Raw genomic sequence first — 27,688 nt, 5'->3', positions numbered from 1 at the left:
TTTGCATTCCATCTGGTGCCAGGGGCCAGCAGCTTCTGAATGGGGAGACTGAGTCATTCCAAAGGATGTAGGACTCTTGTTCCTATAAGCCCAAGGTGTCTACTTCTGCCACTGCGGATTTAGGTAAGTTTCTGAATGACTACTTCAAGGTAGGGGATTTTCATAGGCTACCTCACTTAACCCTTGTTGTGAGGTTACCTCAAGAAGCAAGTGTGTATCATTTCCATTTCAGAGATAAGGGAGGTGAGCCCCAGGAAGGCTCAGGAGCTTGCCCAAGGCCTTACAGCTAGGCAGTGAGTGAAACTAACTTGCATCACCTTTGCCATCCCTCTGGGGAATCTCTTTGATTTGAAAAAAGCAGCCAGTCTCTTTCAACTGGGACAGAAAAAAGGAATCTCAGCTCATCACCTGTACCTCCATTAAAATATTTTTTCAGCTGTATTTTCCTCCAAATATTACCAGGGCCTCACCCTCTCTTCTTGGACAAATCCCCTTGTCTTAAAATGGTGAGTTTGCATCAAACGGGCTCCAAGGCCTTTCCAGCAGTGTTCCGATGCCTACCCTCGTCCTATGTTACAGGAATGAACATTCACTTTAAGAAGACTGAAGCTTAGAGAGGTCAATGACTTGCTCAAGGTCATACGGCCAGGGAGTGCTGTAGAGATGCCTGGAGCCCGGGGCGACCTTATCTCAGGCAGAGGGGCTTCGCGGGAGTGCCGGTCCTGACACCAAAGTGCCTGCATCCAAGCCGGAGAAAACGGAGACCCGGCCGCCGGGCAACCCCAGACCCAGCTTCCCAGGGTGTAGGCCTGAGCTTGTCTTGCCCTCGAGAGACAGGACCGCGTGAGGAGCGGAGGCCGCAACTGAAGAGGCAGGCAGCGGGACTATGATGTCTGGAGAAGCGACTGGCCTACCCCAGCTCCCTCAGGCCCCACTTCAATATTTATGAAAACGTCCTCAGGCCCCACAAGCCTTTTCAGAGATCCTTGAGACAGCCCCGTATTCGACCACTAACAGTGGGCTGAGCCCGAGCAATATGCGGTGCCAGTGCAGACCTCAGTCTCCCCTATCTGTCAAATGGGGATCTCAGACAGCTAGAGGCCCAAGAGGGATAACGGGAGAAAAACGCTCCCTGCATCCTGTGCGACGCCGGGCAAACGGCCTGAGTCACCGCTGCATGGTTGTATTTTTCCACCTCCCGGGCGCCCCTCCCAGCCCGCCCCGGTTTTGGTGGGTCCTACAGGAAGCGCCCCTGAAGCGCCGGGCTCTGCAAGCTCTGACCACGCCCCTCCGCGCGCAGCGCCTTGGCTCCGCCCACAAGCAGGAGCCGCAGATTCGCCAAGTCCGCTCTTCAGCTTTACTCGGGCCCTGTCTGCTCGGCTGAGAATTCTCTTCGGACTCCGAGAGGAGCTCTGGGGCAGTAGCCCTTTCCTCCTGGGTCGGAATTGGGCTGGCCTCTGAGTTGTCCTAGTAAGAAAGATCCAGAAAAAGTGGCAGACCCTGCCAACAGGGCTTGGCTAACCGGCGCTATTTTCTTGACTCCGCCAAGGAGGGCGAAGGGAGGTGACGACTGAAGCCAGGACCCGTGGCGAATCTGCGGCCCCTTAGACCTCTGGCCGCGCGAGAAAGGGGCAGGGAAGAGGAGCAAAGGAGCGCGCATCCTGCGCCCCGCCCGCCTGGCGAATCTGCGTTTGGCCAACGCGCCACTCAAAGCTCCCCAGCGCTGGCTGGCCTCCTCCCCTTCTGCCCCGCCCCCTTTTCCTCAGGGACTAGTCGCAGCTTTCGTCGCCGCCGATTCGTCAAGGAACTCAGGCCGGAGCAGCTGGATAGCGGTGGTGAAGCCCACTCTCCGGGGGATGCGGCCGATCTCCACGCTCCCTGGGCCGCAACTCCCGAGCCTTACAGGGCGCCGGCCGAGGCGAGGCCGCTACCCTCGGCCCCGAGGGTCTCCTGGCGGCACCCGTGGCGAAAGTGCGAATGCAGACCCTGTGCCCGCTGGGCCTTGCGCAGGTGGCGGTGGTGTTTGGTGCGCGCGCCGGGGAGGTGGTGGTGGGGGGGCGCCGCCGCCGCCACCGCTGCGGGGCCGGGTCTCGCGCTGCCTCCGCCGCCGCCGCCGCCGCCTCGCGCCGCTGAGGTGCCGCGCGGGGTGGGGGGAGGGGGAGCCGCTCGCCACGAGCGGGTGAGTGGGGCCGCGGCGCGCGTGCGCGGAGTCCGGGGGTGGGGGGGGCCGAGCGCGCCGGGGCGGGAGGAGAGGGCAGCGGCGCGCGCTCCCCCACCCCCCTGCCCGGATTCGGGGCCGAAGCCGGGTCTCGGGCTCGGTCTCGCGGTGTTTCCAACGCCCCGAAGAGGTGCCACCTCTCCGCCAGAGGATCGGGGCGCGGGGACCAGAGCGGGTGTGTGGGAGCGGGACCCGGGCTTGGTCCGGGCCGCTGGCCGGTGAGGAGGCGGGAGGGGGCGGGGCCTGAAAGGGGGCGGGGGAGGGGTCTTGCTCAGAGGCCAAGTGGGGCGCGCGCTGGGGAGAGCGGGAAGGTAAGGGGGCGCGAGATGGCCCTGGGGGCCCAAGAGGAGAGTTGGGAAGTGGAGAGAGAATGGGGTGTCGTGGTGAAACAGAGGGTACCCGAGGGAAAATCTGGGAGAGCTGTTAGTTTTGGTGAGGTGTGGAAACCGGGGTAATGAGAACCTGGAGCCTGAACTAGTCGGTGAGGGGCAGTAGGACAGTCAGGCCTGAGTCCTGAACCCCCTTCCTTATCCCTGTTTCCTAACAGTGTAAATGAGCAAAGATGGATCAGGAAGGTGGGGGAGATGGGCAAAAGGCCCCGAGCTTCCAGTGGCGAAACTACAAGCTCATCGTCGATCCTGCCTTGGACCCTGCCTTGCGCAGGCCTTCTCAAAAGGTGTACCGCTATGATGGAGTCCACTTCAGTGTCAACGTGAGTGCCTAGGCCTTTCCTTGCCATCTAGGGAACTCCAGGCCCCGGCAGCCCTCCATTACCTCTGTCCAGCACCTAGAACTCCTGGAGCATAGCTTGCCTTCTAAAAACTGGGCTGGCTGAATGCAGCTCTTTTGCATACGGGTTTCAGCTGGGCTTCCTAGAGCTCAACAGCTTGGTTACACCTTAAGCTGTCTTTTTGTTCCCACTTTCCTTCCCAGGACTCAAAGTATATACCAGTTGAAGACCTCCAAGACCCCCGTTGCCATGTCAGGTCCAAAAACAGAGACTTTTCCCTTCCCGTACCTAAATTTAAGGTATGTGTCTGCTAGTCTTCTGGTGTGGTAGTCCTTGGAGGATGTGGAGGGTCCATCCTGACAGTCTAGCCTAATGATAGAGGGTTTTCTGATCAAAGGGGCACAATCAGCAATAACAACTTCTGAGGCTATGAGACTGAGTTGTTTTGGTCAGGAGGATGCTTATCTTCTGAAAGATAGGGGTGAAGCATCCCATGTGTGTTCTTCGTGGCAGCGATGTTCACTTCTTGAAGGATGAGGTAAAGACAGGCTTAACTTCCATACTTGTTGCTAGACAGTGCATATAGCACAGCAATACCCCAGTGGGGTGTCCAAGTTCCTCAGCACCTAAGGAGGTGACAGGGCCCTTGCTTCCCTGGAATCCTGTGTTCTTTACCTCTCCTTTGATCACATGATCCTCTGTTGTCTTTTTTCAGAGGACTTCCATTTCCCCATCTATCAGGATACTCTTCAGGTTTTGGAGTGAGCCTAGGAAACTGGTTCTTTAGTTTTCTTCACTAGTTCTTTCTTTTTCTTTCTTAAATAAATTCCTCCCGGGGCTCCCTCCTCTTCCCTCCTTCCCCCCACTTTGTACTCTTGCCCTGGACAATCTCTTTCATACATACAACTTTGACTATTAACTAAATATTGGTGACCTTAAAATCTGTTTCCAGCTAAGATCACTCTCTTGAACTCTAAACCTGTATGCCTGTTACAGGGACAACCCCACAGGCACCTCAAATTCAAGAGGTTTAAAACATTATCTTTACCACCTCAATCCTGTCCTTCCATTTTCTCTCTGACCACAGCACCCACTCAGCTGCAGAAACTAGAAGCAAGGAGTCATTCTATGATTCTTCTGTCCTGTAAAGGGCATCCTCTCACAAATCTGTCACCAGGTCCTGCTTACTCTGCCTAAATACATCTCTTGTTCATCTCTCTATTCCTGTTGATGTTTCCTCAATACAGAGCCTTGTATTCACTTCACCTGGTTTCCTTGCCTCCAATCTATACTCCACAGTGCTGTCCCTTATCTTTGATTTTCCTGTTCTCTGACATTACCTCTGTTGGCCCAGTCCACATTTTTGAGTATTGGCATCTGTATTTATTGATCTGGGTCTAACGTATCTCCTGCCTTAACACCATACACCTGGCTTCCATCTATACCAGACACTTTACAGTTTTCAGAAAATGCCAAGTTGTTCTATGGTTCCATACTCTAGAAGTCCTTGTCATCCTGATGAGCTCCTCTTTATCTGAAAAACCCAGTACAAATGAACACCATTTTATAAATCCTTCCAGACTCCACTCTGAACAAAGGTTTCCTTCTCTAGGCTCCCAGACACCCCATCCACACCTCTGCAGACACTTGTTGTGTCACACTGTGGTCATGTGCATCTGTCTTGTCTACTCTGAACAGAAATCACTGTTTTTTCCCTCCATCTTAGTGTTTCTAGTGCCCCGTTCCTAGTGAATTCCTTCCCGTGACTTGCTTCTTCTACATATGTTTATTTCTTGGTTTTACATTTCTTTTCCTGGTTTTTGCTGTGATGCTGTATTAGGAAGAATTCAGGGAAGAAAGGGGCCAAGATTGGTGTATCCTCTAGTTGTGGCTGTCTTCCTGATATTTCTCCCTGGCTCCTCAGTTTCTCTGTCCCATCTCTCTTGACTTTATGGATTTAAAGTTCCTCTGTAGGACAAAGGAACAGTGACAAGTATTGAAATCCCAGGCCAACTCCCATCCTCTCCACAGCTGGACGAGTTCTATATTGGACAGATCCCACTGAAGGAAGTGACCTTTGCAAGGCTGAATGATAATGTGCGGGAGACATTCCTGAAGGATATGTGCCGAAAGTACGGTGAGGTGGAAGAGGTAGAGATCCTTCTTCACCCCCGTACTCGCAAGCATCTCGGCCTGGCCCGTGTGCTCTTCACCAGCACTCGGGGAGCAAAGGAGACGGTCAAAAACCTCCACCTGACCTCCGTCATGGGCAATATCATCCATGCCCAGCTCGACATTAAAGGTAATGACTCCCCTGCCCACTGCCCAAAGTTGGTCTCCAGGAGAGGTTGTACACATGAGGCCTTTGGGGACCAGGCAAGTGATAAGGTTCTGAGTTTCTCATCAGTAACGCTTGAGGCCAGGTGTCTTTCTGAAATAAGAGTCTTTCAAGTTTTGGTAAGGGTTATGGTATGTACATGGTCTTTTTCCTGTTTTTTCCAGCAGGGTCTGGGGCAGCGTCCCGTGGTCGGGCACCTGATTGTATCTCTAATAAAATGAGTAAAGGGTCATACTAAGTAGGAGAAATAAAGACTTTAGTAAATAGCTTTATAACAGGTCAGGTTTTGAAACCAGATGCCAAAAAATATACCAGGTTTTCAGGTTTTCAGGTTTTGAACTGTGGATACAGAATTCGGGACCAGTACCGATAAGTGAAGCAGCCTGGGCTTCTGTGGTAAAGAGCAGTAGGGAGAAGTGGGGAATGTGGTCAAATGTAGATCTAGCCCCATCTAAAGAAGGCAGCTGTTAGTTGGCAGTAGGTGATTATTTTCAAGTGGGAATGAAAACTAATGATGTCAGATAACCTAATTTTAAATAAAGAAGCCAGAAATGTAGGTTTTTGTGTGAAATTTCATGGTTTTAAATATTGGCTTCAAAAAAATATATTTTAAATAATTGTATAGGTCAAATAAAACACAGTTGTGGACTGGATGTAGCCCTTAGGCTGCCTTAGTACGTCCTTTAATTTTTGGCATAAAGAGCATGTTGGGATTTAGCATCAGAAAGCCTAGGTTTGAATCTTAGTTCTCCTACTAGCCAGCTTTGTGACTTTGCGCAGGTTGCTTTTCTTTATTCCTCTAAAATAGGAGTTCCAGTGCTTTTCATTCCTGGTGGTCATTCAATAAAATAACCCAAGTAAAGTTGTTTTTTAAGCTGAAATGTCATAGAATATGTTCATAGTAGTAACTAGGAACAGGTCATAAGACCCCAAAAATAGAGATAAAACAAAAACTGAAATTCCTAAATTTAAGCTTCCAAGAAATCGTAAGAAACTCGAGGTCTGAGAGGGAAACAGTAATAGGAAATTAGGAAGGATTTATGTTCTCTGTTTGACCCTGTTGGTTCCTGTTTCTCTCCTTCCAGGACAACAGCGAATGAAGTACTATGAACTGATTGTCAATGGCTCCTACACCCCTCAGACAGTGCCCACCGGGGGCAAGGCCCTGAGCGAGAAGTTCCAGGGCTCTAGTGCAGCCACTGAGACGGTGAGGAGTTTGGGGCTGCTACAGCCCTAGCCATGTGGGCATGGCACCTGGGTGCCAGGAGCAGGAGCAGCTGTTGGGAGGTTCTCAGCTGCCCTGTTAAGTGCAGGAAGAGCTAGGAAAGGTGCCTGGATGCTTTCAAAAGATAAGGAACTGGAATTCTTGGTTTGGGGAAGGAGGGTTCTCTAATGGTACTTGATTTGTTTTCCTTTCTCCCTGCCCCACTCCCACCCTCCAGACGGAATCCCGCCGCCGTTCCTCCTCTGACACAGCTGCCTACCCAGCAGGCAGTGCTGTGGTGGGCACTCCCGGCAATGGCACCCCCTGCTCCCAGGACACAAGCTTTTCCAGCAGCCGGCAAGACACCCCATCTTCCTTCGGCCAGTTCACCCCTCAGTCCTCCCAAGGAACCCCCTACACGTCTCGGGGCAGCACCCCCTACTCTCAGGATTCTGCCTATTCCAGCAGGTGCAGAGCAGATGCCCTCCAGGGCCCCCAACCATCAGGTTCTGGGAGGTGCCAACTGGGAAGAAGGAACCCCGAGTCTCTCCAAAAGGGAGTTGGAGATAATTTGTCCTAGTCTCTGTGGATTCAGCCAACAAATCTGTATCCTCAGCCAACTCATTTTCTAGCTCAGGAATCCAGTAGTTTTGAGATCTTCCTTTGGGAGCAGTGTAGAGGGGTTTTGGGTGAACCTGAGAATCGGGACACTAGAGTTTAGTCACCTAGAGACGAGTCCAGCTAACTCCCCAACTTCTTCTCCAGCACTACTTCAACCTCCTTCAAGCCTCGGCGGTCAGAGAACAGCTACCAAGATTCCTTTTCACGCCGCCATTTCTCTGCTTCCTCCGCCCCCACAACCACCTCTGCGGCCATCTCAGCCACCACTGCAGCCACCGCCGCATCCTCCTCCTCTTCCTCCTCGTTGTCCTCATCCTCCTCATCGTCCTCTTCTTCCTCATCTTCTCATTTTCGTGGTTCTGACTCAAACTACCCAGCATATTATGAAAGCTGGAATCGCTACCAGCGCCATGCTTCCTACCCACCCCGCCGGGCAACTCGAGAGGAGCCCTCTGGGGCCCCTTTTGCTGAAAACACAGCTGAGCGCTTCCCACCTGCCTACACCTCCTACTTGCCCCCTGAACCCAGCCGGCCTGCTGACCAGGACTACCGGCCTCCTGCCTCGGAGGCTCCACCCCCGGAGCCTCCAGAACCTGGTGGAGGCGGGGGTGGTGGGGGCCCCAGCCCTGAGAGAGAAGAAGCCCGGACCTCCCCCCGCCCAGCCTCACCTGCCCGTTCCGGCTCCCCAGCGCCAGAGACCACCAACGAGAGTGTGCCCTTCGCTCAACATAGCAGCCTGGATTCTCGCATCGAAATGTTGCTGAAGGAACAGCGCTCCAAGTTTTCTTTCCTGGCCTCTGACACGGAGGAGGAGGAAGAGAATAACAGCGCGGGCCCTGGGGCTAGAGACGCAGGGAGTGAGGTGCCTTCTGGGTCAGGTCACGGGCCCTGCACACCCCCTCCAGCTCCTGCTAATTTTGAGGATGTGGCTCCTACAGGCACTGGGGAACCAGGGGCCACGAGGGAGTCTCCCAAGGCCAACGGACAGAGCCAGGTAGGTGAGGTTGGGGTCAGCCAGCGGAGGTGCCTGGGATCTGGGAGGCAGGGCAAGGGCAAGGGAACTCAACAAGAACCCAGGGGTTTGGTGAAAAGTTCAGGCACAGGCAGAGGCTTTCTGTGACCCTCCTCTTCACCCCCCAGGCTTCTCCATGCTCTTCCGGAGAGGACATGGAGATCTCCGATGACGACAGGGGCGGCTCACCCCCTCCGGCCCCAACACCCCCCCAACAGCCTCCTCCCCCACCCCCTCCTCCCCCTCCTCCCCCTCCATATCTGGCTTCCCTTCCCCTTGGTTATCCTCCCCACCAACCTGCCTACCTCCTCCCACCCCGACCTGATGGGCCTCTACCCTCTGAGTACCCACCACCTCCTCCACCGCCCCCGCACATCTATGACTTTGTGAACTCCCTGGAGCTGATGGATCGACTTGGGGCTCAATGGGGAGGGATGCCCATGTCCTTCCAGATGCAGACCCAGATGTTGACCCGGCTCCACCAGCTGCGACAGGGCAAGGGATTGACTGCTGCCTCGGCTGGTCCCCCTGGTGGGGCCTTTGGGGAGGCCTTCCTCCCATTCCCGCCCCCTCAAGAGGCAGCCTATGGCTTGCCCTATGCTTTGTATACACAAGGGCAAGAAGGCCGAGGGGCATACTCCCGGGATGCCTACCACCTGCCTTTGCCCATGGCAGCCGAGCCCTTGCCCTCTTCCTCAATCTCAGGAGAAGAGGCCCGGCTGCCTCCCAGGGAGGAAGCAGAACTGGCAGAGGGCAAGACTCTGCCGTCAGCGGGCACTGTGGGCCGCGTGCTGGCCACCTTAGTCCAAGAGATGAAGAGCATCATGCAGCGGGACCTCAACCGCAAGATGGTGGAGAACGTGGCCTTTGGAGCCTTTGACCAGTGGTGGGAGAGCAAGGAAGAAAAGGCCAAGGTAAGGGCCAGAGCCTGGGACTGGGGAATCCGGGGACTCCATTGACAGAAATAGACCTCTGGCTTTCCTGGTCTGTCCAATTCAAAATAGAAGTGAGAGATGATTGAGGCGAGTCAAGAGTGAGGCCGTGGGCACTCAGGCAGGGCAGGAGCATGGAGCAGTAGGGGGTTCTAAGGCCTTGAGTCAGAAGAGCTTTCTCCTGCCTCCATTGCTCAGTTTCTGTGGATGAGGCCCTTAAGTCTCAGTTTCTCTACTTGTAAAGTGGGAGTGGGAGTAGTTATGGCTGCTCCGTGAGGTTGATGGGCTAAATAAGCAGACTTGAGCAATACGAAGTGTGGTGTAGTTACAGTGTGGTGTAGTTACAAATGGAGGAGGTTGTGGGTGTGTTTCTGTGTCCTTGGCTCTTGGAAGGAGCTCTCAGGCAGGTGCGGGCACCTGAGTTCTGGGGCTCAGTCCTTCTGCCTATAGCCATTCCAGAACGCTGCCAAACAGCAAGCCAAGGAAGAGGATAAAGAGAAGACAAAACTCAAGGAGCCAGGTCTGCTGTCCCTTGTTGACTGGGCCAAGAGTGGAGGTACCACAGGCATCGAGGCCTTTGCGTTTGGGTCAGGGCTACGAGGAGCTCTCCGGCTGCCTTCTTTCAAGGTACCCAGAACTGACCTTCTGAGTGAGGAGGGAGAAGGGGGACCCTTTCTTAGAGTAGGGGTAATTGGTTTCTAAATAAGTTCCCGTCTTTTCCCCTTCCCCTTAGGTAAAGCGGAAAGAGCCTTCGGAAATTTCAGAGGCAAGTGAGGAGAAGAGGCCTCGGCCTTCCACCCCAGCTGAGGAAGATGACGATGGTGAGTGGGAGGTCAGGCAGGAGAAAAGGCTGCATTACTTAGATTGATAGGAAAGCAGGAGGCAGGGACAAGGGGTCCGGGTGTCTTGAGAGCAAGGAGTCAAGTGGAGATTTTGGTACAGGGTAAAATGGAGAGTTCTGAGAAGCAACACATAGGGTTATCTCTGAATTTTAGTTGTGATTCTTACTCTGGTATGCTGACTTAAGTCCTCTGCATCTCAGTTTTCCCACCTATGCAATAGGAATAATGAAGGCACCTTACAGAATTTCAGAATTTCAAGGTTAAACAGGTCATCTGCCTGAGTTTGCCATCTGATGCTTAAACTCTGCTGCAGCCTTCCTACCAGTTTGTCGAGGTCTGAGCTGTTGGTCGACAGCTTACACGGCTGGATAACATCCTTACTGAGTTAGATCTGCCCCTGGAGCTCCATGGACCTTAGTACTATTTTCTTGGGCCCAGCATAAATCACTCCTCTCTTCCACCCAATCCAGAAAAGGGTGAAAGAGAAAATGGGTGGGATGTGTTTAAAGTCATAAAAAATGTTAGGCAGCTATGAGGGTTTTGTGTTCTCAGTGAGCTTCACCTTCTTGTCTGTGAAGTGAGTTCTGTCTTGTAGGGCCATAGGGAAGATCAGCAGTAATGTATGTCAAGCTCCTTGCGTGGGGTAGGGAAACAGTAACTGTCCCTTTTGGTGGTAAAAACTTGCCCTAACCACCACTCACTCACCTGGCCCAGACCCTGAGCGAGAGAAGGAGGCTGGAGAGTCAGGACGTCCAGGGATCAAGCCCCCAAAGCGCGATGAAGAGCGAGGCAAGACCCAGGGCAAGCACCGGAAGGCCTTTGCTCTGGACAGTGAAGGGGAGGAGGCATCCCAGGAGTCATCTTCCGAGAAGGTGAGGGGCCAGGGCACCCCACGTCTGCCAGAAACCTTCCTGACACCCTGTCCCCATAGCCAGCTTCTCTTTAAGGTGGAGCCCAGGCAGCTGCACCTCCTAGAGGACCACTTCCCCTTTTCCTGTTAGTTCCCATTTATTCCTTTTTTTAAGGAGGAGGAGGAAGAGGAGGACGAGGAGGAAGATGAAGAGCGGGACGAAGCTATGGATACCACTAAGAAGGAGACAGGAGCATCAGATGGTAAGCACAGGCAGGGGCATAGAACTCTGGTGTGGAGAGGAAGTAAGGATTCAGCCTGAGCCCACGTAACTTTCCTCCTGGATTTATTGGCCACTTTTGCCTTCCCCAAGAGCAACTATCTTTTAGCCACATCCTTTGGAACATTTGGCCCATCGTGAACAGTAACCCCAATACCCAAAATACTGCTTCCTGTTTACCTCTTCTCCTGAAACATGGCTCTTCCTGAGGAAACCCAGCAGAGGCTGTTTATTTTCCCAAACCTTAGAGGCAGTGGTCCTGACTTCTGCTGCCCCTTAATGCTCCCAGACCATACTCTTGCACCTTTGGGCACTACTGTTCCTTTAGGGCCCATGCCACCAAGTTGTGCCTCTCTCTTCTCATCCCATGGCTGCCATTGTCATCCTGTCCTTTTTTTATTATTATTTACTTATTTATTTCTCCCCTCTTCCCCCCACCCCACCCCAATTGTCTGTTCTCTGTGTCTATTTGCTGCATGTTTTTCTTTGTCTACTTCTGTTGTTGTCAGCGGCACAGGAATCTGTATTTCTTTTTGTTGCATCATCTTGTTGCGTCAGCTCTCTGTGTATGTGGCACCATTCCTGGGCAGGGTGCACTTTGTTTCGTGCTGGGAGGTTCTCCTTAAGGGGTACACTCCTTGCACGTGGGGCTCCTGTACACGGGGGATCACCCTTGCATGGCAGGGCACTCCTTGTGTGCATCAGCACTGCACATGGGCCAGCTCCACACGGGTCAGGGAGGCCCGGGGTTTGAACCGCAGACCTTCCATGTGGTAGACGGACGCCCTAACCACTGGGCCAAGTCTGCTTCCCTGTCCTTCTTTTGGACACCTTTGTTCTTCCACATTCATCGAGGTCTTGAGGTCTTGGGCAACTGGTTCAGCCTGCTTCTTCATTGATTTGTTCACAAATGTATCAAGCTCCCACTCTGTGCCAGGTGCTATTGTAGATACAGAGACGTATCAGTGACCGAGACAGATATTCCTGCTTTTGTAGAGCTTGTGATCACTTGGAGGTGTTGGGGACATGACAAGCAAGTGAACAAATTATACTGTTTCAGAGTGAGAATGATACTGTTTCAGGCAGTGGAACAAGACAATGCATTGAAGAAAGTGAAATAGGTTTGTGGGGGAGAGAGTGATAGAACAGGGGAATCTGGGGAAAGGTTTACCAGTTTTTTATAATACGGTCAAGGAAGGCCTCTGAAAGGTGCTATTTTTAACAGAGGCCAGAATGATGAAGTGGTAGACCATGGATCTCTCCTTTCACAAGGTCGTGCAGAGGAGGTAGAGAATAGAATGAGGGTTTGAGACCCCTCCATATCCACTGATCACCAATTCCCATTATTTCCTGAGTATTTCTTGAATTTTTCACCTCCTTGTTCCTACTTAATTCAGGCCTTCATCATTCCTCACTTAGAGTCTTCAGCAGTCTTGAGTGATCTCCCTGTTTCTGTTTCCATCCTTTCTCCTCCATTTAACCCATTCTCCAACCTGCTGATAGAATTACCTTTCTTAGGATGCACATCTGACCTTTTCGCTTTCAGCCTTAGAATCTTTTCTTAACTCCCTGTTGTTGACAAGATAAAGCACAGACTCCTCAGCCTGGCGCTGGAGGCCATTCATAGTTACCGGCTTATCTGTTTAGCTCCATTTTGCCATTCTCCAGTCCCCTCCCTGGCCACCACCACTTTCTATTCCAGCTTAGCCAAATTTATATTCCTCAAAGTCTGCAAAATCCCTTGATGAAACAAGTTTGGAAAATGCTGAGTTACGGTGAAACCAGATTTTATTGCAGGACGTCTCAGCTCAGTATTATCAGTCTCTAAGTGGCATATAGTGTGTAACATTTTGTAAGCTTATCTCACACTGGAATCCATCTGCATAGAGTCCATTGTCCAGACAGTGTCCGAAAGACCCACCTTGGGAAAAGCGTCTGTGGTTAGAGCAGATGGCTTGATCATCTCCAAACACACCATCGTTTCTTTTTTTTTTTTTTTTTTTTTTAAAGATTTATTTATTTATTTTATTTCCCCCCCTCCCCTGGTTGTCTGTTATTGGTGTCCATTTGCTGCGTCTTGTTTCTTTGTCCGCTTCTGTTGTCGTCAGCGGCACGGGAAGTGTGGGCGGCGCCATTCCTGGGCAGGCTGCACTTTCTTTTCACGCTGGGCGTCTCTCCTCACGGGCGCACTCCTTGCGCGTGGGGCTCCCCCACGCGGGGGACACCCTTGCGAGGCGCGGCACTCCTTGCGCGCATCAGCACTGCGCATGGCCAGCTCCACACGGGTCAAGGAGGCCCGGGGTTTGAACCGCGGACCTCCCATGTGGTAGACGGACGCCCTAACCACTGGGCCAAAGTCCGTTTCCCACCATCGTTTCTTTTCTCACCTGTTTGCCTTTGACCTCCCTGCTTAGCCCCTAGATCTGTGTGGTGACTCCCTCTTGTCCTTACTTTCATCATCTCTTAAAGGAATTCCTCCCCTGACTTGACCCTCTAGGCAGAGTCCAGGGCTTCTCTTCTCCATGCCCCTCTGTCCTTTGATGCAGATGTTTATCATACTGTGAGCAGATTGTCTCCTTATCCAGCTCCATGAGGGTAGGACTTCCACCTCATACTTTTTGGGCTTCCCAGCACCTCCCACAGCCTGACATATCTAGGATAGTGAGGCAGCAAATGAACTCACAGCTCACCAAGCGAGGGGTCGTCCCACCTCGCCTGATCACCCTTTCTGGATTTTCAGGTGAGGACGAGGAAAGTGATTCGTCCTCCAGATGTTCTCTGTATGCTGACTCAGATGGTGAAAGCGATAGCACCTCGGGCTCTGGGAGCAGCAGCTCATCCAGCTCCTCATCTTCCTCTTCTTCCTCCTCTTCGGCCTCCGAGTCCTCTTCCTCATCCTCCTCCGAGTCCTCCTGTGAAGAAGAGGAGGAAGAAGAGCCGCCAGCAACCATCCCCTCAGCCTCACCACCTCCCAGAGAAGCCCCGGCGCCCCCATTAGTACCTGTGGAGGAGCCTAAGCCTGAGAGGGTGACAGGCTCCCCAGTCACCCCTGTCCCTGAACAGGAGAAGGTGCCAGCAAAACCTGCAGGTAGGTGGTGTGGGGCTGTTGATTTGTTCTTTACATACATGAGTGTCTGTGAGAGCATTTGTTAATTGCAACTTAGGGTGTGACTTTTAAATGATAGAGATGGATAAAAATCACTCTCCCTTTGGAGACATATATCACCTAACATAGTCAAACTGTACTGCTGTCATTGTTTATAGAGCCAGACCAGGGTATTTGGCTGAAAAAAAAAAAAAGTAATCTCTTCCTAATTCACTTTTTTTCCTGTTAACTTTTAAAACTCATTCCTTAATGTGTAGGGTATGTATGCAGGTGGGTCAATGGACAAATGGAAAACAAATATTAACAGTGTTAACTCAGGACTTAGTTATCTCTTTGCTTTTCTCTCTAGATTTGTGCATTTTCCATTCTTTTATACTGCATACATGCAGTTGATCTTCCTGTTGGAGAACATTTGGTTGAGGGAGTAGATATCTATTGAGCACATCCTATACCTAAGCACTAGGTGCTAGGATGGATGGTATATACAGTGGGCACTGTTCTCACCTTCATGGAACTTGAAGTCTAGAAGGAGTTACAGTTTAGTCAAGTAATTTCTAAGGAAATCGATGTTTACAACCTGGTAAACCACATGAAGGGAAAGTACAGGGTACTTGGAACCGAGTTCATCTACGGGGATGGGAAAGTTTTCCCTGCTGAAGCATTGCTGGGCTGAAATCTAGGCAAAGCAGGCAAGTACGGGGAACAGTCAGGTACAGAGGCCCTGAGCAGGGGAAACAGCATGTTGGAAGACCTGAAAGAAGGCCAGCCTTCTAGGGGGTTTGGAAGTGAGGAAAGCACAGGGTGGCTGAAGATGAGAAGTAAGCAAGGGCTGGACTGTGCAAAATGAGTAGGCAACATTAGGAATCTGGTCTGTACCTTGAGAGCGGGAGAATGCCATCAGAGGCATGGCTTGAGCAGGTTCGTGTTTTGGAAAGATGCAGTGCAGAGAGAGCTTGGAGAGGGGCCAGAGTAGATGCAGGAAGACTGTGAGGAGGCTTTTGCAGTGAGTAGTCCAGGAGCGCCAGTGGTAGCTGGGGCTAGTGTTTCTATGATGGAATCATATATTGGAGTTTGCAGGCTTTTCTGCCCCACCCCCCCAGCCCCCCAAGGTCCTCCCACTTGAATGTTATTGAGTGTTATTGAGACCTTTGGTCCAGGCTGGGCAGTGACCAGATGGAGCGACCCCTCTAGCGCTGGTGCACCCTGCTCTGACCCAGACCCAGAAGAGGAGGAGTCCAGTCCTGTTCCCCAGCCCCTCCTGAGCCCAGGGGGTAGGAGAAGGACTTCCAGGGTCACAGGCACATCGGAGGACCGCTTTCTCAGTGGGGCAGGAAGGAGGATAGGCATGTGTCAGATTTCCATTTCAGAAAGGCCGTTTGGCAGTAAGGCAGAGGAAGAATTGGAAAGGGTGAGACGGGCAGGAGGCAGGAGGGCAACTGATAGAAAGCTTGAAGGGATGTTGGTGAGGCAGGAGCATGAACCAAAGCACTGGTGGGCAGGAGGAGAACCAGGATCAGGAAGAGTGCTTATGAATTAATTCAGTTGAGGTAAAGTTTGAGGAGCCGCTGTCACTCCTGGGTAGAAGCATTCAACAGACGTTTGGATTAACAGATCTGAAGCTGTGGAAAGAAAAGTAGGCTAAAAGTGAGGTCGACATTTGGGAGTACTGAAGGTGTGGGAGCGCATCCACTCCTGTACCCTGAGAGGGTGTGTGGAACAAGACAATACAGGGCCAGAGCCCTCAGGTCCTGTAGGACGTTGGTGGTCAAAGGGGAGCCAGAGGAGGTTGAACAGGAATGGTCAGAGGAGTGGGCGGGAAGCCAAGGGAAGCTAGAGTTCTATGAGGGAGGGAGTGGTCTGTATCCTCGGCTGCAGAGAAGTAAGATAGGAAAGTGTCTGTTGTCTCTGGCAGTTAGGTCACTGGTGACCTTATCAATTTCGGTTGAGTGCTGCGGACTGAAGCCCAATTCGGGTGTTTAGGGATGATAGGAGGTGATAGAGTAGAGGTAGCCAGTCTTCAGGGAGGGTGGGCATCTCTGCTGTGAAAGAAGAGGTAAGGGGCAGCGTCTATGCTAGCCAACAGTTCCCGAGGACTTCCTGTGTGCCAGGCTGTAGGACTAGCACACTGCAAATTCATTGCCTCGGTTCGTTCTCACAGCATCCCTATTATCACTCCCATTTTACAGGAGAGGAATTCGAGGCTTAGCAAGGTGTAGGAAAAAGCCCCTGGTTTTACACCTGGGAAGTCAAAAGTTGGGATCTGAGAGATAGCCCTTGGCTGGTTCGAGGGCCTGGGAAGATAGAAAGGAGAATATAGGGTCATGGAAGGGTTAGCTTTTCAAAATAGGTGAGACTTGAACATGTTCATATGCTGAAGAGACCAGGGGAGCTGGTAGATGGACTAGGAGAGAGAAGACTCATGGGAACGACAAGCCCGAGAGGGGGGAAGAAGGGGCAGGGCTCTGGATCAGAGGCATATAGACCCTGGCAAGTGGAGAGGCAAGGTGAGGTGGGATTCCATGCCTGGTGGCCTCTTGCCCTCTGTGCAGGAGGAATGTAGGATATTTTCTGAGAATGAGGGGCTTGGGTGGAGTAGGGGCTCTGGAGAGTATGGGGAAGATTTGGAATGGCCCCTGCAGAGAAGTCAGCTAAGCTTGCTGACAACACAGAAGTCTGCTGTGGCTGGAATCAGGTTGAAGGAGGAGTGCAGGCAGGTGGGTGAGGAGATTTGGGGTTGGAGGTATCCAGGGCGAGGTGGTAGAAGGATGAAGACTTGAGGATGTCAGGTGCTGTGAATGCGAAGAATGAAGTGAGGGCCCCAAGGGTCTGAGCAGATTAAAGCAAGAAGTTTCTTACGAGGAAGATGATGGGCTGGAGGGAGACTGGTGGGGGATGGACAAGGTGTAGTAGGGTGTCAGAATTGTCACCCAGGAGGGTGACAGAATTGTCAGAGGGGGAGGGATCAGGGTGGGAATCCAGAGTGGGGTCCCTGTTGGAGGAGACAAGAATCTGGGCAGGCAACTGGTGGAGGGTTGCTGAGGGTGAGGGAAGGTCACTGGAAATGTGAGAATTGAGGTGAGCAGATAGGCTGAGGGCCCCTCGGTAGATAGCAGGGTGAGGAGACGAGAGGAAGAGTCAGTCAGGTCCCTTGGTTTTTAGAGAATGATGGGACCCAACTGGGATCAGAGTTACAAAGGACAAGGCTGCACAGAGGACAGGAACCAGGGAGGGTAGGACTGGCTCCTGGTGAGAGGGAGCCTTAGTGAAGGCTGATTGGATTTCTAATAAAAGGAACCAATTCCAGGCAGTAGAGTGAAAAATGGCATTGGTTTCTAGGATATGGCCTGTCTGGTGCAAACCAAAGACAGGGACATGACTGCCCTTAGGAATAGGCTGTCTTCTGTCTTCTGGCTGCCTCATTCTTTCCTCCTGCAAATGGTCTCCGTCTGCTTCTCCATTCTACCAGAGGATGTCTGCCCCCCACACCCCCAACTGGCTGAGGACAGACCTACCCCCTCTCAGCAGATTTTCTCAGGGAAGTGTCTAGGTAGGCTGGCTTGGGTTAGGCCATCCAGAGAGCCATGGCCCTGGGAGGGGAGGCTGGTCATACAGTAGAAACAGTAGCTTCTGGGGCCTCCTTCCTGTGGATCTGGGGGTATCGGGAGAGCTGTTTCTGGGGAAATGTGGGAATTGTGTTGACTCAGTGGGTACCCCAAAAGTTGTCTCCTAAATGAAAGCAACAGCCAGGTTTCTTTTAGAGCAGAGAGAAGAGGAAAATTTGTGTGAAGAAGCTGAGCTGGGGAGGGAATTTCTTCTGCTTAGGAGCCAGAGTTCCAGAGGGCACAGTGGGCTAGGCTGGGGGTGGGGGAGGAGGAGGAGTGAGATGACTCAGTGAGCAGAGGCCTGGGCTGAGCCCCAGGGCTGCACCAGCTCCTGAGTATGGGTTAGCCCTGGCTCAGATGGTGCAGGGGCAGGGCAGGGGACCAAACTGGGGAGCATTTGTCCAGGCCTTGGACACATGTTGATTGCTTCCTGCCCTTTAGCTCCAAGAGTGGTAGAACCAGATGTGAAACCACCAATTCCCACTGCAGGACTCCCAGAGCAGCACGGGGGAGCAGCCAAGAGTACAGACTTGACAGTCTTCTTCTGTCATTGGCTAGCTGTGTGATCTTGGGCAGGTTTTAACCACCCTGTGACTCTATTTTTTCATCTGTAAGATGGGTTAATAACATGTGTAAAGACTCGAATTGGCTCTTGGCACAAAAAAGTAGCTATTAATCTGATGCAACCCACCTGAAGACTAGCAGGGGAGGCCCCCACTGCCAACCCCCTGGCACCGAGAGGAAGGTGTTCACACCATCCGAGGAAGCTGGGAAAGGCTTCACAAAGGGAGAGGCCCTTGGACTCGGGGGCGAGAGACATTCCAGACTAAGGCAACTGTGGAAGCAAAGGGCCGGGGCGCATTTGGTGGCAAACCCTAGGGTGAGAGGATGAGGCCGAGGCCCAGCTCAGGTCATCTGGTGGGTCAGGTCTGCAGGAAACAGGGTCTATTCCAGGGGAGAGGGCTGTACCTGTCCCAAGTGGTGTTCAGACCCCAGCGCACCCCTGACTTGGGCCCAGCGGAGAGGAATGCTCCCTGCCCTGAGGGGTTTTGCTGGGGAGAGGCAGCACGCCTGTGAAAACCCATGGGACTGTCCTAAAGACCCAGTGTCCCCACCCCCATGGCTTTCCTTTGGATCTCAGCTTAAACAGCTTCTTTAGGGGAAGGCTGCCCCATCCCCTCTGCACTAGGGCAGATCACGCTCTATGTGAAAAGGAAAGGCAAATTTTGTAAAATATTTTATACAAAGATTCAACTTCTTAGATTGTATCCTTTTCCTTTCATTAAACTGAGAATATTGCTTGTAGTTGAAGTAATGGATGTTTTACTTCAAATCTGGCTTATTGTGTTCTTATAAAACGCAGCTGGCAAAGAATGTGTTGGTCTGTAGGCCTGGTTGTTGGGTGGCAGTGCCCTCCCCATTCCCCATCCTGCCAGTGCTGGTTGTCCATTTGTTTTGAATGATTGTCTCCCCATTAGACTGGAGGCTCAGCAAGCGCTGTTATCTATCTATCTGTCTGCTTACTTTGTCACCCCAGTCCTGGCATGGGGTTGGTGCTCAGTTAGTATTTGCTGACTGTGTGAGTGAGCAGGTGCAAGATCCGTCCCATCAAGGAAGCCCCTAGTGCCAAGGACTGGGGAAACGGGGTGTTGTGAGTGTGAGAGGCAGGCAGTTCCCCAAGCAAGCAAGAGTATCTGTGCGTCTGTCTGCCTTTCTTGAGTGGAATCTGAGAAGATTGAGTGCAGCCTATGAAAAGAGCTGGTGTATAGATTGCCTGGTGAGGGAACCCCAGCTGAGCCCCAAGCCTCCTGCCCGACGGATCTCAGTCCAAAGATGTTGGGTCCGAACCTTCTCCCTCTCCTGTCTGCTTCCTTCCCCAGACTCCTCTGAGGAACCGCCTCCCAGTGTGCCCCAGTTGCCCCTGGAGCCCCCAGCCACGCCCCCAGCAGCCCCTGCTCCACGCCCCAACGAGCGCCCCTCCTCTCCTATACCCCTCCTGCCCCCACCCAAGAAACGCCGGAAAACTGTCTCCTTCTCTGCCGTGGAGGAGGTGCCAACCCCAGAGCCACCCCCAGCTGCTCCACCGCAAGTCAAGTCTCCTGGCCCAGTCTCTCGCAAAGTCCCCCGGGGCGTGGAGCGGACCATTCGCAACCTGCCCCTGGACCATGCTTCTCTAGTCAAGAGCTGGCCTGAGGAGGTGCCTCGAGGAGGTCGGAGCCGGGCTGGAGGCCGAGGCCGCTCCACTGAGGAAGAAGAGGCGGAGCCAGGGACAGAGGTGGACCTGGCGGTACTGGCTGACCTGGCCCTAACTCCAGCCCGACGCGGGCTGGCCGCCATGCCTACTGGTGACGACTCTGAGGCCACAGAGACATCAGACGAGGCAGACCGCCCAGGGCCCCCGCTCAGCCACATCCTCCTGGAGCACAACTACGCCCTTGCCATCAAGCCCACCCCCTCCACGCTGGCCCCTCGGCCCCTGGAGCCCATCCCTGCCCCTGCAGCCCTCTTCAGCTCTCCGGCTGATGAGGTGCTAGAGGCCCCTGAGGTGGTGGTGGCTGAGGCAGAGGAGCCAAAGCAGCAGCAGCAGCAAGAGGAGGCTGAGGAGGAGGAGGAGGAGGAAGAGGAGTCAGAGTCATCCGAGAGCAGCAGCAGCAGCAGCAGCGACGGGGAGGGGGCACTCCGGCGGCGGAGCCTCCGCTCCCACACCCGGCGGCGCCGGCCGCCCCCACCCCCACCTCCGCCCCCCTCCTTCGAGCCCCGCAGCGAGTTTGAGCAGATGACCATCCTGTATGACATTTGGAACTCGGGCCTGGACTTGGAGGACATGGGCTACCTGCGGCTCACCTACGAGCGGCTGCTGCAGCAGACTAGCGGGGCTGACTGGCTCAACGACACCCACTGGGTCCATCACACCAATATCCTGCCCGTGGAGGCGTGACCTCACGGCACCCCCATGTCTGCATCGCTCCCTTTCTTGTCCCTGCATTTCTCTTTGCTCCTTTCAGCCTGGGTGTTTCTCTTGGCCTTTCCATCTCCCTTACCCTGACTCTGCTTGGGGCCACCAGCTGAGGTCAGATGCCCTTTCCCTGCACTGGGGCTGGGGTGAGCAGAGGGGGCTGGGGCCCCGGGGAGCCAGCCAGCGAGGAAGTTTCTTCCTTAACCCCTCGCACTCACCAACCTGAGCACTCCAAAACGTAAGCGTCGGCCCCAGGATGGGCCCCGTGAGCACCAGACAGGCTCGGCCCGCAGTGAAGGCTACTACCCCATCAGCAAGAAGGAAAAGGACAAGTACCTGGACGTGTGCCCTGTCTCGGCCCGGCAGCTGGAAGGAGTGGACACTCAGGTCAGGCCCTGGCCCAGTCCCTGGCCCATCCACATTCTCTTCCCGTTATTTCTGCCACTTACCTCCTCCTGCCCTCCTCACAGGGAACTAACCGCGTGCTATCAGAGCGCCGGTCTGAGCAGCGGCGGCTGCTGAGTGCCATCGGCACCCCAGCCATCATGGATAGTGATCTGCTGAAGCTGAACCAGCTCAAGGTAAGGCATGGGGGAGGAGAGGAGGCTCTGTAACGAGGTGAAACCAAGGGGACTGGCCCTGGCAACGGTCAGAAGTATGTGGTCCCCTGGTTGGGGAGGCAGGTGCTGGCTAGTGGCCAAACCATCTCCCTGTCTTGGAGGGCTACAGGGAAGGCAAGGAGCTGGGCTGGGCTGCGGGAGGCAACCAGCAGCAGTCTGCCCTCTGCTCCCCAGTTCCGGAAGAAGAAGCTCCGATTTGGCCGGAGCCGGATCCACGAGTGGGGTCTGTTTGCCATGGAACCCATTGCAGCCGACGAGATGGTCATTGAATACGTGGGTCAGAACATCCGCCAGGTGAGTCCCTAGCTGCCCCGGTTCCCGGACTTAGGCAGGGAAACCTCTTCTTTTTTCCTTTCCTTCCTTCATCCAATAATTGATAATAGGTACTAGTAAACAGGGGTTAGTGATTACAGCAGAAACAGGACTGACCTTATCTCGTACTTTAAGGAGTGGATAGTCTAGTGGGAAGACAGGCATTGACCAAGTACCACAGTAAACAATACCGTTGTTAAAGGGGAAGTTTGGGGAAGGGGGTGGCAGGAGCACAAACCAAGAGGGCCTAAGACCTCCTTGAGGCAGTGATGTTTCAACCAACAGCCGAAAGATTGGGGATTTCCTAGTTCACATGAGGGGAGGGGTTCTCTAGGCTGCAAGAACAGCATGTGCAAAGGGCCTGGGGTGGGATCGTCTGTGAGTGTAAGCAGATCAGCATGACTAGATGGGAAAAGGTGCGGGTGGGGCCTTGGCAGTGACATGAGGCTGTAGGGCAGGCAGAGTTGGGTCCCGTGGACCTGGAGCTGCATTAATATATTCGAGCTTGCAGTGAGAGGAGGACAGTCGCTGGGTGGTATTGAGCGGGAGAGAGCTTCTTCAGGGGGTTAGTAGGCTCCCTCTGGCAGTGGCATGGAGAGAGAACTAGAGACTGAACCCGGGTGGGACTGTTGTGGAGACCCAGGCCAGAGGCGTGGGTGGCCCAGCCGAGGCAGTGACAACAGAAGTGATGGTGAGGAGTCTCTGGGGCCACAGGGGTTGGCAGGAGCAGGCAGTGAGTGGCTGTGGAGAGCGAGGGCAAGGCAGCGGTCAAAACTGTCAGGGTGCTTCCCTTAGCATCTAGGGACGTGGAGGGCTGCCAGTGAGGTGGGGGGTAAGGAGGGGTACGTGCATGGGCAAGATGCGTTCCACTCTGGACATGTGAGCTTGAGGTGCTGGGGGCCATCCCAGGGACAACGCCCAGCAGCTCCACTGAGTGGGTGTTGGCTGGAGAGGGCAGTTTGGGAGGAGTCCCCAACGCTGAGTTAACAGAGCCCTGGAAGGGGGTGAGATCACCCTAGAGCAGAGGGCCTATCATCCCGCTGTCTGGGAAATCTGTTGCTCCCTCTCACATGAGGGTAGACCCTAATACAAATGGCTCATCATCTGCACTGGTCAGAAGCAGTCAAGAGGTGCCTCTTCCTGAGAGGGTCTGGAAGAAGAGCCGGACCTCCAGGAGGGGCCAGTGGCTGCTGCTTTCCCACTGCACTGTGATCCCTGGGGTCCTGTCAGACTGGCAGCCGAAGGTACAGGGTAGGTGGCTGTGGAGGGAGGAGCCAGAGGAAGAGCAGGGTGAGGACAGGTGGGGATGGACCCTGGGTGATGGGCTCTCCAGACCCCCGTCAAGGGGAAGCAGCAGGACTTGCCTGGACCGTCACATCCCGTCCTCCCAGATGGTGGCTGACATGCGGGAGAAGCGCTACGTGCAGGAGGGCATTGGCAGCAGCTACCTGTTCCGGGTGGACCACGATACCATCATCGACGCCACCAAGTGTGGCAACCTGGCCAGGTTTATCAACCACTGCTGCACGGTGCGTGGGAGCCAGGCGGGGGGCCTGAGGGACCCAGGGGGGCCGGGCGCAGCTCACTCCCCCTACCCTCCTGCAGCCCAACTGCTATGCCAAGGTGATTACCATCGAGTCCCAGAAGAAGATTGTGATCTACTCCAAGCAGCCCATTGGCGTGGACGAGGAGATCACCTACGACTATAAGTTCCCACTGGAGGACAACAAGATCCCGTGTCTGTGCGGCACTGAGAGCTGTCGCGGCTCCCTCAACTGAGGTGGGGCATGGCTGGTGCCCCCACCCCTATTTATTCCCCTTTGGTGCCCTGAGCTCCCTGTACCCACCCACCCGACCCCCCCAGCCTTAGTGGGTTCAGCAGGGCCCACCCACCCCCAGCTCCAAGCATGGAGTTAGGGGGCCCCGAGCCCAGCGAGGGAGCCTCAGTTCCTTGAGGCAGCTTCTGCCTCCCCCATCGCCCCTACCCACCCACCCTGATTTTTTTCCTTGCGGAGAAGAAGCTGTAAATGTTTTGTAGCTGCCAGCAGCTGTTTCCTGTGGAAACCTGGGGTGCCGGCTTGTACAGATCCTGTTCTTTGGGGGCTACATAGCCCCCTTGCTTTGTGTTATTGGGGACTTCCTCTTTGTGCCCTGCGTGCACCCCTCCCCAGTTTGGGGCTCTCTAGGGGCAGTGGCCATGTTCTCCCCCTGGGGGGGGCCCTGTGCCCCCAGGTCCTGGGGACTCCGTGCCTGGAACCCTGCCTCATCTGTTCCTGACAGACCCTGTGGGTCGCCCTCCCACCCTGGTGTCTGGAGCCCCGGCACAGCCAGGCCAGGTGGGTGGGGGGAAGACCCTTCCTGTCGGGCTAGATTGTACATATGTTAATAGCGCAAACCCAACACCACATTTTTATAATTGTGATTAAACTTTATTGTACAAAAATGTTTCAGCAGTATCTTTGGGGAGAGTGGGGTGGGATAGGGATTGAGGACCCTGGCCGGGGGCCATGCTGAAGAGGGAAAAATGTGTGGTCTGAAGTGTGGGGTAGGTAGAGGAGCTTCTGGGCCTGAGCCCAGACATGCAGACCCAGCAGCTGTGGGCCACAGCCACCTGCTGGGCTGTGCCAGCCAGGCCAGAAATCCCCTGCCGAGGCCAGCCAGAGCCAAGGCCAGGCCTCCTTTCCCCTCCCAGAACCACAGCTGCTGCTGGCCTCTGGCCTCCTGGGAAATCCAACAAGAAGGAAGGGCTGAGGTGATGCCATGGGAATGAGGTCACCCTGCTGCTCTGTCCTGCAGCCCCCAAACCCCACTGCACTCTCCCAGCAGGTTCTGGCTCCCCCGGGGTCTCTGCTGGAACTAGAATCTGGCGGGGTGGGTGCAGGATGGCCCAGGGGCCACCAGGGGACGCCCTGGGGCAATTATGAGAGGATTGGAGGCTGGGCTGGGCTCTGTTCCTGGAATGGGCTAGGAGGGAGGAGGAGCAAACGGAAGGGGGAAGGTGTGTCCCTGGCTGGTTGGCCCCGGGCGGGCGGGACAGAAGACAGCCCTTCTGGTAGCCAGTTTGGGCGCCAGATCTGGGACAGTGACTGCAGGTAGGCGGAGGTGAGGCCAGGGGCCTGGGGTCGCGTCTCCTTGTCCCAGCCGGCCTACCTTCCTAAGCCCTCCCTCTCCGCCTCCCACAAGCCCCTGCTTTCCCACCTGCCTTGTTCTCAGTCTCCTCACTCTGTCTTCCCCAAACCCTGGCCTTCCTGCACCCCAAGCCCTTACCCCTCCCATCTCATAACTGCAGTCGCCAGGGTCAGAAGGAAGGTGGCTCTACAGCCCAGCAGTGACCTCCAGGAATGGCTCTGGTCCTGGCACTGAGCCCACTGGGCTAGCAGGTCCCCTTCCAGGACAGGTAGCAGACAACCCAGGTGAACCAGGGCCTCTTCCGCAGCTCAGCATGGCAGGCCCTGCGCAAGCCCAGGAGCTGGTGTACCTGGTCACAGGTGGCTGTGGCTTCCTGGGGGGGCATGTGGTGCGGATGCTGCTGCAGCGGGAGCCCCGGCTCCGGGAGCTGCGCATCTTTGACCTGCACTTGGACCCTTGGCTGGAGGAGCTGAAGACAGGTGATGACGGCAGTGGCGGGGGTGGGGGGTGGGGGTTGTGTAGACGGCTCCCTTCCCCATCCCCGCCTCTTAGCTGGGCCCTGTGGCGGAAAAGATGATGCCTGTTTTCATTCCCCAGCACACATGGATGGTATGAGTGAGTCACACTGGGAACACGTGGCTCCCAAGGGTGTAGGCTGAGCCCGGCAGTTGTCTGGTGTCCCAGCTCTGACAGCACCTCTGGCCTCACCAATTCCCCACCAGGGCCTGTGCAAGTGACCACCATCCAGGGGGATGTAACCCAGGCCCACGAGGTGGCAGCAGCCGTGGCCGGAGCCCATGTGGTCATCCACACGGCTGGGCTGGTGGACGTGTTTGGAAGGGCCAGTCCCCAGACCATCCACGATGTCAACGTGCAGGGTGAGGGCCGGGCCCCTCCCCGCCTGTTCCAGTGTCCTTCACACTCCCTGGTACAGGGCCTGCTCTTCTCCACCTCCTCTTCAACCTTGACCTCTGTGGCAATCCATCCCAAATCTAGCCCTGACCCTGTCATGGTGGGCCCTGCCCCCATGTGACCTGCTGTGGTTTCCACGGACCTGGGGTGGGAAGGCACGATCCCCCTCCCTGGTGTGGAACAGGGATGGACAGAGCCAAAGCGCAGATAGGCACTCCCCTCCCTCCAGGCACCCGGAACGTGATTGAGGCCTGTGTGCAGACTGGAACACGCTTCCTGGTCTACACCAGCAGCATGGAAGTTGTGGGGCCCAATGTCAAAGGCCACCCCTTCTACAGGTGAGCAGAGGTCCCTGAAACTTTCAGGTACCATCTCCCCGGGGCACTAAGAACTTCCTCCTCCCCCACTAGGGGTAATGAAGACACCCCCTACGAGGAAGTGCACACGCACCCCTACCCTCGCAGCAAGGCCCTAGCTGAGCAGCTGGTCCTGGGGGCCAATGGGAGAGAGGTGAGACCAGAGGAAACGGGGCACAGAGATGGGGGACAAGGGGCTATCTGATGTCGAGCCGCGGCTGAGCCAGGAGCTGGCCACACTTCCTGCTCCTGCCCCAGGCCCCTCCCAGGCCTTAGCTGTGCCTGCCTCTCACCACCAGGTCCGCGGGGGGCTGCCACTGGTGACATGTGCCCTGCGCCCCACGGGCATCTACGGCGAAGGCCACCAGATCATGAGGGACTTCTACCGCCAGGGCCTGCGTCTGGGGGGGCGGCTCTTCCGGGCCATCCCGGCATCCGTGGAACACGGCCGGGTCTATGTGGGTGAGGCCTGGGCTAGGCTGGGGGGAGGCCACAAACAGGGCAGGAGGCTTATTCCAGAAGTGGTGCTGGGAGGGGCCGTGGCTAGCAAGGATGGTCTCTAGCAGGGCCAGAGCCGAGGCCAGGATGACGAGGGGCCCTGTCTACACAGGCTACAGAGGACAGTTTCCAAGCCAGGTGGGCAGGCCAATGTGCATCATAGGCTGAGGAGAGGGTGGCAGCTAAGGGAGCAGCATCTCGCCCGGAGGTGACGGGTTGGTCCAGGAGAGCAAGTGGCGACAGGGTCAGGGAAGAGGCAGCTTTCACTAGGGCTCGTCACTGCATGGGCAGCATGGCCTGAAGAATGGGTGGCATGTATACGGGTGGGCCCCTTAGAGAGCAGCATCTATACGGTCCCCAGGGCATTCAGGGGCATGACTCCCACCCTGCCCCCCGCCCTCCTGGCAGGCAACGTGGCCTGGATGCACGTGCTGGTGGCCCGGGAGCTGGAGCAGCGGGCGGCACTGATGGGCGGCCAGGTGTACTTCTGCTATGACGAGTCCCCCTACAAGAGCTACGAGGACTTCAACATGGAGTTCCTGGGCCCCTGCGGCCTGCGGCTGGTGGGCAGCCGCCCGCTGCTGCCCTACTGGCTGCTGGTGCTCCTGGCGGCCTTCAACGTCCTGCTGCAGTGGCTGCTGCGGCCGCTGCTGGCCTACGCGCCCCTGCTCAACCCCTACACGCTGGCCATGGCCAACACCACGTTCACCGTCAGCACCGACAAGGCCCGGCGTCATTTTGGCTACGAGCCCCTGTTCTCGTGGGAGGAGAGCCGGACTCGCACCATTCACTGGGTGCAGGCCGTGGAGGGGACAGCCCGGTGACCTTCAGGCCTGGGGTCCAAACGGTGCGCCTCTCTGGCCCCTCCCTCCACCTCTGTCCCTCCTAAGGGACTCAGATTCCTATTATTTAAAAAAAATGTATCACCTTTAGACATTTCTCTTTTAATTCCCCTCCATGAAAGCTGAGGAAATCAAGGCATTTCACCTCCCACCCCCTCAAGCCCCCAAATGCAGCTGCTGTGATTTTGTTGGATCTCTGCCTGGAGAAGCCCCCACTCCTGCTATACTTGGCCGAGCCCTGGATTAAAACACCTTGTCCAAGCCTTTGTCCATCTGCCTGTCCAGCTCCCCCTACCCAGCACCATCCCGGTCCACGGCGCCCCGTCCC

The 27,688-nt window shown here is 55.1% G+C and overlaps 2 protein-coding genes across 8 annotated transcripts; both read left to right on the top strand.

Moving 5' to 3' along the window:
• Positions 1 to 1,320: 1,320 nt before the first annotated feature.
• Positions 1,321 to 24,066, top strand: SETD1A (SET domain containing 1A, histone lysine methyltransferase). 6 transcript variants are annotated; one of them, XM_058286036.1, is made up of 19 exons: positions 1,321 to 1,971; positions 2,766 to 2,930; positions 3,152 to 3,247; positions 4,980 to 5,250; positions 6,372 to 6,493; positions 6,729 to 6,958; positions 7,256 to 8,105; positions 8,252 to 9,037; positions 9,506 to 9,682; positions 9,789 to 9,876; positions 10,612 to 10,769; positions 10,923 to 11,010; positions 13,768 to 14,115; positions 19,616 to 20,650; positions 20,906 to 21,078; positions 21,162 to 21,272; positions 21,486 to 21,605; positions 23,015 to 23,152; positions 23,229 to 24,066. In XM_058286036.1, the coding sequence occupies exons 2-19, from the start codon at positions 2,781 to 2,783 to the stop codon at positions 23,400 to 23,402; spliced, it is 5,115 nt and encodes a 1,704-aa protein (XP_058142019.1). In that variant the 5' UTR covers positions 1,321 to 1,971; positions 2,766 to 2,780; the 3' UTR covers positions 23,403 to 24,066. The 6 variants fall into 6 exon arrangements, with proteins under 6 accessions (XP_058142019.1, XP_058142018.1, XP_058142020.1 ...); XM_058286035.2 differs by having other exon boundaries at positions 1,341 to 2,010; XM_058286037.2 differs by lacking the exon at positions 1,321 to 1,971 and adding an exon at positions 2,016 to 2,179.
• A 531-nt stretch (positions 24,067 to 24,597) lies between these two features.
• On the top strand, positions 24,598 to 27,621 carry HSD3B7 (hydroxy-delta-5-steroid dehydrogenase, 3 beta- and steroid delta-isomerase 7). Of its 2 annotated transcripts, none has more exons than XM_058286041.2 (7): positions 24,598 to 24,715; positions 25,060 to 25,231; positions 25,475 to 25,630; positions 25,894 to 26,002; positions 26,075 to 26,174; positions 26,320 to 26,482; positions 26,927 to 27,621. In XM_058286041.2, the coding sequence occupies exons 2-7, from the start codon at positions 25,066 to 25,068 to the stop codon at positions 27,340 to 27,342; spliced, it is 1,110 nt and encodes a 369-aa protein (XP_058142024.1). In that variant the 5' UTR covers positions 24,598 to 24,715; positions 25,060 to 25,065; the 3' UTR covers positions 27,343 to 27,621. The 2 variants fall into 2 exon arrangements, with proteins under 2 accessions (XP_058142024.1, XP_058142026.1); XM_058286043.2 differs by having other exon boundaries at positions 24,622 to 24,725.
• Positions 27,622 to 27,688: the final 67 nt, after the last annotated feature.

Source organism: Dasypus novemcinctus, chromosome 23, assembly GCF_030445035.2.
Source record: "Dasypus novemcinctus isolate mDasNov1 chromosome 23, mDasNov1.1.hap2, whole genome shotgun sequence".
NCBI classification, from domain to species: domain Eukaryota; kingdom Metazoa; phylum Chordata; class Mammalia; order Cingulata; family Dasypodidae; genus Dasypus; species Dasypus novemcinctus.
This window is presented reverse-complemented; position numbering and strand designations above follow the sequence as displayed.

What these genes read in the sequence shown, in the direction of transcription:
- SETD1A (XM_058286036.1), top strand. Translation starts at nt 2,781, where the DNA reads ATGGATCAGGAAGGTGGGGGAGATGGGCAAAAGGCCCCGAGCTTCCAG. An exon ending in AGCTGAGGAAGATGACGATG is followed by an intron (nt 9,877 to 10,611) that starts GTGAGTGGGAGG and finishes CACCTGGCCCAG; the next exon opens with ACCCTGAGCGAGAGAAGGAG. An exon ending in GGTGCCAGCAAAACCTGCAG is followed by an intron (nt 14,116 to 19,615) that starts GTAGGTGGTGTG and finishes TTCCTTCCCCAG; the next exon opens with ACTCCTCTGAGGAACCGCCT.
- HSD3B7 (XM_058286041.2), top strand. Translation starts at nt 25,066, where the DNA reads ATGGCAGGCCCTGCGCAAGCCCAGGAGCTGGTGTACCTGGTCACAGGT. An exon ending in CCACGATGTCAACGTGCAGG is followed by an intron (nt 25,631 to 25,893) that starts GTGAGGGCCGGG and finishes CCCTCCCTCCAG; the next exon opens with GCACCCGGAACGTGATTGAG. An exon ending in TGGGGGCCAATGGGAGAGAG is followed by an intron (nt 26,175 to 26,319) that starts GTGAGACCAGAG and finishes TCTCACCACCAG; the next exon opens with GTCCGCGGGGGGCTGCCACT.